At 47.3% G+C, this 8,833-nt stretch overlaps 1 protein-coding gene across 1 annotated transcript; it reads right to left on the bottom strand.

The window, feature by feature from the left end:
• Positions 1-5,678: 5,678 nt before the first annotated feature.
• On the bottom strand, positions 5,679-8,593 carry LOC129117780 (acrosin-like). The gene is made up of 5 exons (XM_054628622.2): positions 8,523-8,593; positions 7,547-7,789; positions 6,980-7,245; positions 6,574-6,719; positions 5,679-6,098 (listed from the first exon to the last, which is right to left on the bottom strand). Exons 1-5 carry the CDS (start codon positions 8,591-8,593, stop codon positions 5,679-5,681), a joined length of 1,146 nt encoding a protein of 381 aa, XP_054484597.2.
• Between the last annotated feature and the right edge of the window lie 240 nt (positions 8,594-8,833).

The raw sequence follows: 8,833 nt of genomic DNA, 5'->3' as shown, positions 1-8,833 counted from the left end.
TCATAAAACTTTTGCACAAAGCCAATATTGTACGCACAAACTTTAGGGAAGCATTTCCTCAATTTCTTATGAATGCCTGGGTAGAGATTTGGTAGAGACTGGTCCTCTTTTTTTCTGGTGACCATCACAGACAGGTCATATGACCTATATGACCATATTAACTATCACAGCATGATTTTTAATTAACCACTCTTTACTATGCAGTATACTTTACTTCCCTCTTTAAAAAGAAACCAAGAGAAAAAAACCCACCTAATCAAAACTGAGCAAAACTCCCATGTCAAGTAACTAGTCACAGATCAGAAACATATTGAAGAGATGGTAGAAGAAAAATTCTAGGTCAGAAATTATTCATACAGACAATTCAACGAGTGCTCAGAAATGAGGTCAGGTTTGCAAATAATTTGTGAACCGAACAACTAAGTAAAAATTTAAGTGGATAAGATTTTTGCAAAGAATGTTCTGACTACTGGAAGGTATCCCATTAGTTCCACTACTCATGCTGAATTTCTCAGCCCTAATCCCCCAGATGGCAGTCTGAACTCATTCTCTGAGATGGCAGATTTGCTCTGTTGACATTCAGGTTTTCTCTCATTAAGGATCATGAAGATCTGGCATCCTTTCTTTTCTATAACTCTCCCTGATTTTTCTCTCAGATCAGTGACATCAAGGTCTTAATGAAATGAATAAAGAATCTGAAAAGATGAACTTTGCTTTGATTGGTAGCATGGTAGCAAAGCAGGAATGATTCTGCATCCACGGATATGTCAGCTGCATTCCTAACCAAAACCAAAACAGAGGTCCCTAGATTTTAAACACCTCTCTAGAGAGGTCTAGCTTACATACTGAAAATCCATATTTATTTAAACAACCACTTTTTTTAAAAAAAAGTACTTCAGAGATATGACATGTAAGTAATCCATCCAGTCAGACTCTATCACTGAATAAGCCTATGAGATTTAGATATTTTGCATTATTTAACACTCTAGGTAGTATCTAAGAGATGTCTGAAGATATATTTGTGAATTAAGATTTCTAGAAATCTATTGTAAACCTCTAAAAGCAGGGAAGAAACAGAACAAATGACTGGCTGATACCCACTACAAGCAAAGCTGCACTGTTGCGAAGCAATTACCCTTACTTATTTCTCTCAGCTTTTCTTTCAGTGCTCTGAACACCAGGAGACAGCGATAAGTTGGTTCAGATTCACTCACATTTTAATTGCAACAGACTGCTTCAGCCTGTGAAATAGGTTTCTGAAATATACATGAAAACTGAACATTAATGAGAATAAGTACTATTGCAATGAATTAAAGACAAAACATTATTATGCTCAGAAAAACTTGCATTGTTTTTGCTTGGCCTTCATATCTCTAGAATAATAATGTAAGATATCAAGCCAAATAGCTAATGCACTTTTTCATGGAATGCTATGATTCAGATTCTCAGGCCCAGGAATTCAGGCAATACAAAAGCATGGGATTTGGCCATGTTTAATTAGCACAGAACATCTTATTGGAAGAAGAGTTCTCTATGAGCAATGCATGAATGCTGAGTGACATTCTTAGCGTTACAAAAAATATATGGTGAGTCCTCAGTCACTACACAGTCACCTGAGGCAGCTGCAACCTTGACATCTCTCAAACCAGCATGACTTAAGAAGTCAATGGAGATAAAAATTTCCCAGGACAAAAAATTGAACTAACAATTTCCAGCCCATTTCCTTCCATGTTCTTTATGTCCCACTAAAGATGGCTGGGAGGCTGTGTTTAAGTCAGGACTGGTGAGAGGCTGAGGTGAAAGCTTTGGTGGCAGCACTTTTTGTTCACCTGCTTTTGGTATTTTCCTTGAAGACCTCTGGATTGGAGCTTTGCAGTGTTAGGTGATATATAAGCATAGAGACAGCGCTTGCCCTGAAGAACATCTCATTCTTTAAGTACTTCTTCCATTTAGTCCACACACAACATTTCCTCCTTCCTTTCAAAATTCCCTCTTCTGTTTGGACACTGTCTGTTCTCTAGTGCAAATTACAGCTGCCTTTTATTTTACTTTTTTCCTTTCTCCTGCCTGTTCTTCAGCTGTACCTTGTCTTCATCAAAACTAATCTAGTTAATTCTTCATTTTCAAACCAGGCTGTAATTTGCATGGTCCACAACTGCTTAGCAACATCTCCCCTTTGTGTGCAGGGATAAGGACAGACAGGGATGCCAGCCTGGAAGTCTAATCCACCAAGGTGAGTGAAAACAGGAACAAGACAGGTTGTTTCCCTCTAGGCTTTAGTGCTGCACATCCTACTGCTACACACTGGCAGAAATGTCAGAGCGGCAGGATTTGCTTTCATTACTAGAAGTGGCTTTTCAAATAAAAAATCCTGTTTCAGCACACAATAGGAATCAAGTATGCACAACTCTGGTATGTTCTGGGTGCATGTATGGGTGATCTAAAACCATTCCTTTATTAAGCATTAGGCATGGTTTACAATTACTCAAATCCCGATTCTCATAACTTCACATAAGCCTGAAATGTACCAAGGAGGAATGTGTGCAACTTTATTACACAGAATTTAGAGGACTAAGTGGTGCAATCTCAAACCAGGAAGTCTGGCATTTCACGACAGATATGAGAGATTTATGGTATGGATCTCTCCCCAGACAAACTTCCAAAAATGCAAAGGAAACTCTGGGAAGTAAAAATGCTGTGGGCTTTTACCATCCTCTATAAGTATGTGTATATGGGAATGTACCTTGTCTCTCTGGTAAAACTCTGTTTACATCACATCCTTGAGTGAAAATCAAGAAATGTAAATTACAGGGCTCTGAGAGAACAGCATTAATAACAAATATTCAATGATTTTAAAAGATCCAGGTTATCTTAATAATCTTATTGCTTCAAAAACATAAACCTGTAAGATGACTGTAGGATTCAGGTTATCTGGAGATTGGGTTAAAATATTCCTGTAACTGAAGGCCAGGATAGTAAACACTCCAGAGGGCTTTGTGAAAAATCTCAAGAATAGTCAGATTGAGACACTAGTCTTCATGCCTTCCACATTACCTCAAGTTGCAAAGAATGAATTTGGAACAAGGCACAGCCAGAATTATGTTAAGCCTTACAGGCTGTTGTAGATTAATTTCAGCTGGAGAAGCCTGCAGTGGTCCTAAGTATGTAGAGAGGAGAAAAGGTTACTTAAATCCAGACTTAATCCAGCTCAGAATGATCAGATGAGATATGTTGTCTGGCCCATCCCATCTTCACCCCTCTCTTGCCTTTGCTGTGAGTCATAACACTCTGTCTAGGTACAAAATGGAAGGAATTTCTCCAGTATGTTGTTTTTTCTCCAAAATAAAGGTTTAGAATTCTTTTTCTATATGCAAGAAGTGCAATATACAGGAAAAGATAACTATCAGGTGCATCTTTCCATCCTCTGTTCTCCAAATACAACCTTTACTGAACCTCATTAACTGTGCTAGTAGTAAGGAATCCTCATGCTCCTAGTCCTGCCCCCATTCTGCCTGGTGCTCATGCAGGAGCTCGCAACAAAGAATTCAATGCCTTGCCAGCTAAGTCTGTCACAGATACCCCAAGAGAGAATACTTTGCGACAGCTATTTTTATATTTTTAGATACATATTTATACTTTGTATACAGTATTTGCTCTCTCCCCATGAGTACTAGCCACATTACTCAGAAGGCACTCATGCATGTATTTGATGAGGTGATTGTATCAATTTGACATTACGGTGTAGATGTGTCTGTTGTAACTGTTACTAAATTGCTGGTTTAATTTCTACTTATTATCCAAGACCAAATGTGGAATTCTGCACACGACAGTATATTCACACTCATTCGGTAATAAATGACAGCTGGAGTTCATAAGTGCTGCTGAAGAAGGCAGAGTTTTGCTCAATGTCACTCCACAGATCTTAGAATCATGGTTTGGATTGGAAGGGATCTTAAGGATCATCCAGTTCCTATAGGCAGGAATATCTTGCACTAGACCCAGTTACTCAGAGCCTGGGTTAAAACCTGTAATTGAACTCTTTGAGGGATGGGGAATCCACAGCTGCTCTGGGCAACCCTATGCCAGTGCCTCAGTACCCTCACAATCAAGATTTCCTTCCTATTATCCCAGCTGAAGCTGCCCTCTGTCCCTGTAACGCCGTTGCCCCTTGTTCTATCAGAACTTGCCCTTGTAAGAAGGCTCTCTGCTGCTTTCTTTAGGCCCCTCTTCTTGCAGGATGAGGCTGTGCGGCCCCTGGGGAATTTCACTGGTACCCTGCTCTCTACAGCCTTTTTCCCACAAGATTCTTCACAAAACAGAATCACTCTGGAACAGGGCTCCTTCAGGAAGCATGTGTGTGCTTGGGTCAGGAGCCAATCCAGTCACAGCCACAGTGGGTGAGCAGTAAAGTGTCCAAGCTACATCATTCTTCCTGCAAAAGTGCAGTGAAATGCAGGTGCACCAGTCTGTGCTGGTGTCATCAGCCAGAGAAATGACCTCTGGCAGGCTCCATACCCTTGCTGATGGGGAGTTCTATTGCTCTTTTGGGCTCGATCTAATGAGGGCACTTGTGGCATCCTCATGCCAGGGTGGCCAGTGACATAGAGCAATTGAATGCTGTAGACAGAGGAGGATGCTCCTGCTCTAAGCCACAGGCCATGGTGCATGCCATTGTGCTGTGGGAAATTAAGGGCAAAAGAGTTTCTTTCCCATCCTGTGGTGATTATCTACAGCCCTCAGGCAAACCAGCACAGCAAGCTGCAGTTTGTGTCTCTGCAGCTGGCTCTTTGATTGCTCCTTCTCTCCTTTGGCCACACTTATACAGCCCTCTCATCTTCCACAACTCCTCCCTTTCTCTGCCCTCATCTCCTCCCAAATATGGAGCCAAGCCCAGGCATCATTTCCCCCTGGCTCACAGGCTGGCCATGCCTGTGAACAGCCGTGGTGTTGCAGGTGGTGTTGGCCCACTCACCTTGGCCTTCCACGGCATTCCTGGTGTGCTTTCCTAGGGTTCCTGCCAGGTTCCTCTCCCCAGAATGACCCCAGCTCTTCCTCTGAGTATCTGTGAAGTGTGACCACCTGGCACCTCAATGCCCCTTTGCTGCCTGTGAAATCTGGCTCTGCCTTAGGGCACTGGCACTCCAGTCAGGAGCCAGGAGTTTCCCTTGTCATGCTTGGGATTTCCCAGATCTGTTCCCTTAGCCCAGGCTCTCACCAGGCCCTAAATCAGCAGCCCATGTGCATTTGAGCACCACCCCAAGGTATGTGCTTTTTTCCCCATCCTCTTCCAAGGCTTGAGGTAAGCAGGTTCCTCCAGCCAATGGTGGCTTAGAGCACTTTCCCCTCTGACCAGGCACTTTGGAGCTCTTTGAAGCTACTCTGTCCCTTTGTGCCTAGCAGGTCTGCCCCCAGGCTCATTCTGCAGGCGCCAAGCATGGAAGTCCTTGCTTTGCCCAGGAGTCAGAATTCAGTCAAAAAGATGGTTCCCTGTGACCATAGGCAACTTTACTTCTTTCAGGTAAGTCAACTGCGGTGTCTGTGTGCACAGAGGAGATGAATGTGGTCAGGACAGAGCAGGATTTTGACCCTGAGGCTGCCTTTGGAACAGCAGGCATTGCCCCAGCAGGAAATGGTTGTGGTGCACTGCAGCCTGCCCTGGACCATGGCTGCCCTGCTGCTCAAGATGTGTTTTGATCAAAGGTCTGCTGGAGGAGTTGCTTCACTCGAGTAAAGAATTCCATCAGAATCTTGATGGGAAATAGGCAGGAATTAACTTTGCCCAGTGTTGGTACTAGAATTGGTTTTGGGGAGGGGGTTGTTCTTGGCCATGGCTTCAGAGAGGTTTGTGAGGTGGGAATATAATGACTCCAGGGGTGTGAAGTAATCAGAAAATGACTACATGCCCGAGATGTTGGAGAGGAACTTCCATCTGGGCTCAGGTTCATGTGGAATAGGATCCAATCATAGAAGTACTGAGTGGAGATGTAGATTCCAGGACGCCTTGCTCTGGCACAGCCTTTTCCCCAGCTGGTCACTCCGATGACCCACCAGTAGGCAGCGTTGTTGTCCTGGCACATGAGAGGACCACCACTGTCACCCTGCAGCAGAGCACAGAGGATTAAGGTGGTGTTGGTGGCACCTGCCAGCACTGGGGCTGTCTCCTTCTCTCTCACAGCCCCTGCCAGAGCTTTATTCTGGGCAGAGAAAAGTTCTGCTCAGAGGCTGGAGCCTCCAGAAGCTTGGCTCTGAATGAGTTGGGTTCTTGTAGGGTAGGGCTCTCTCTATCCTATCTGCACAGGACTCCTGGATGTGCAGAGGATGGAACTTTGGCACCTGGACCTCTTCACTGCCAAGAGCACTAGCTGGCCTTTCTGGGCTTTCTGGCACAAGGGGAGGCCTGGGCAGGCAGGTGTGGATGGGCAGTGTGTGGGAAGCCCCCACAGCAGTCAGGGGGAGCTGGGGCTGGGAGGGTGAGTGAGTGGCCAGGCAAAGCAGGCCCTGGGCTGTGTTGGGGTGGTGCTTCCCTGGCTGCTGGTGCTGCTGGGGGCTGAGTGGCTCGTGGCACGTTCCTACCTGGCAGGTGTCGATGCCACCCTCTGGGTAACCAGCACACAAGTTGTGGGTGTGGATTTTCCCTGTGTACCAGAAGGTGCTGTTGCACAGCTCAATATTGATGAGGTGTACCTTGGCCTCCTGCAGGTGATCACTTGATCTTTGAGCTGTGAGCAGAGAAAGGAAAAAGCCCCCAGCAGCTCCTTCCCAGTTCTCCTCCCATGGCTTTCTTGTGGGGGATCCATGGCTTGGCTGTGCTCTGCAGAGGCACTGGAGCTGCTGCCAGCCTCTGGGGAGCAGGCCAGGCCCATCTCTGCAAAGGTGTACGTCCTACACCCTAACTACAACTTTGGCCTCTGCTGTGGGGAAACTGAAACCATCTCCCCAGTGTGCTGAGCTGGCCCAAGAGTCACTCTTGGGGACTCACCTCTTGGAGCAGTGGCACCCCAGCCAGCCACCCAGCAGTTTTGCAGCTCTGACACTCTCAGTGTGGCATCGGGCACACAGGCCAGCTGGATGTAGGGACTGCACTGGACAGGATGGTCCAATTCCATCAGGGCAATGTCGTAGCTCATGTCATCATGGTTGTAGTACTGGTGTATCAGCACCTGCTTGACATGGCGCACTTGTGCCCCATGGCCTGGCTTAGTCAACTGGGTGGCCCCAATCACCACATACACCATGCTGATTTCCCTAGAAGGCATGGAGAGAGAGCTGAGAGGGAGCAGAGGCATGTGCCACAGCAGCCCAGCAGTATGCTGGCAAGGCAGAAAGGTAGCAGTGCTCTGGCAGGTGTGAGGGCCCTCACACGCCTTAGGCCAGGGGAATGTCAAGCTGGAGGCTGCTAGGAAGCCTTGGCATGAGCCCAGGCTTCTCCTGAGCACAGTGGCAGCCTGGCTGCCTGAGAGGAAAGGGCATGGGAGTAGCAGGTGATGCTGCTGGCAGGGCACCTGCTGGTGTTGTGGACATGTCCCCATTCCCTGCTCCTCCTTACGTGACCTCATCGAAGCAGTGGGCTGCTGTGAGGACCCACTGTTTGCTGATGAGGGACCCTCCACACAGATGCTTCAGGCGTGGTATCCATGGGTGCTGGATGCTGACGATCCAGGGCCAGGTCCCTGGCTTGGCATCTGTGCCACCCACGACACGTGTCATGCTGGGGTCATAAGCCATGTTGCCATAGGAATTAGTTGTGGGGTGATAGGCAGATATCACAGCTCGGAGCCCGCAGGTCCCTCTGCAAGCAGAAAGTCATTTCCATGCTGCTTCATGGCCTGCTGTGGCTCAGGCTGAGGCTCAGCCCTCTGCCCTCCCCACAAGGGCTTGCATGCACAGCAGGCCAGGGAAGCCCATGGGGTGTGTGTGTGTCTGTCCGTGCCAGCACCTGGCTGCTGGCAAGGAACTGAGGCTTCCCATAGTGGGATCTTGTCCTACTGATGTTTTTACGTCAGATGCTTTTACAGAATGTTTTGACCTCAGACCATGGCAGACAGTATGCTGAGAAGGGACACCTGACCAGGCCACAGTGGGAACCATGGGGTCATGGGAGTTAGTAGTATGCTTATAGAACCTTCCTATATTTAGTCAAGTTTCCAGTTTTCCTTCACCTTTGGTCAAGACCTTTTTCTTATCAGGTCATATCCTGAGTTCACCTTTCTGATTGGACATTGTGCCCCTATACCTGGCTGCATTTGCCCCACCAAAGGGGTCTTTGGAACTTAGCCTCTGTACCTGTGTGACGTTTGTTATTTTTGCTATTAAAGTTTTTTATTTTCTGGATAGTTCCATTGTTTCCATCCCCTCTTATTCAGCCAGCTCCTCCCAGCCAATCCCTGTGGGGGTATGAGCTTCTACGCTCATACCCCATGGGAGGTGTGAAGCTGTGGCCTGGCCATGGAGGACAAGTGGGTCCCTCCAGGAAAGGCCGCAAGTGTTGTCATGGCTCCCTCCCTGGGCCTGGGGCCACTTACCCACAGGTGTACTGGATACTCTGTGCTACCCTGGTCACTGTCAGCAGGACAAGGAGGCCGAGCCAATCCATGGCTACCAGAGGCACGTGTCAGCTGCAAGCACTGAGAGCTCTGTGCAGCAGCACAGCTGCAGCGCCCGCAGTGGCTGTGCTGCCCGTGGTGCCCTTGGCCCCGGGGCTGATGTCATGAAGGGGTGGGTTCCATGTTCTGGGCACTGTGGCCTATGGCATGGGCCCACTGGGGGAAGAGCTGCATCAAATCAGTGAGCCATGGAATGGTTTGGGCTTGAAGATCACATAGCTCCAACCTGC

The sequence above is a fragment of the Agelaius phoeniceus genome, chromosome 3, assembly GCF_051311805.1.
Source record: "Agelaius phoeniceus isolate bAgePho1 chromosome 3, bAgePho1.hap1, whole genome shotgun sequence".
Taxonomy (NCBI): Eukaryota; Metazoa; Chordata; class Aves; order Passeriformes; family Icteridae; genus Agelaius; species Agelaius phoeniceus.
The sequence above is the reverse complement of the archived record's forward strand: the minus strand, read 5'-3'. Positions and strand labels throughout refer to the sequence as shown.

What these genes read in the sequence shown, in the direction of transcription:
- LOC129117780 (XM_054628622.2), bottom strand. Translation starts at nt 8,593, where the DNA reads ATGGATTGGCTCGGCCTCCTTGTCCTGCTGACAGTGACCAGGGTAGCA. An exon ending in CACTGCTTCGATGAGGTCAC is followed by an intron (nt 7,246 to 7,546) that starts GTAAGGAGGAGC and finishes CATGCCTTCTAG; the next exon opens with GGAAATCAGCATGGTGTATG. An exon ending in GGGTGCCACTGCTCCAAGAG is followed by an intron (nt 6,720 to 6,979) that starts GTGAGTCCCCAA and finishes CTCTGCTCACAG; the next exon opens with CTCAAAGATCAAGTGATCAC.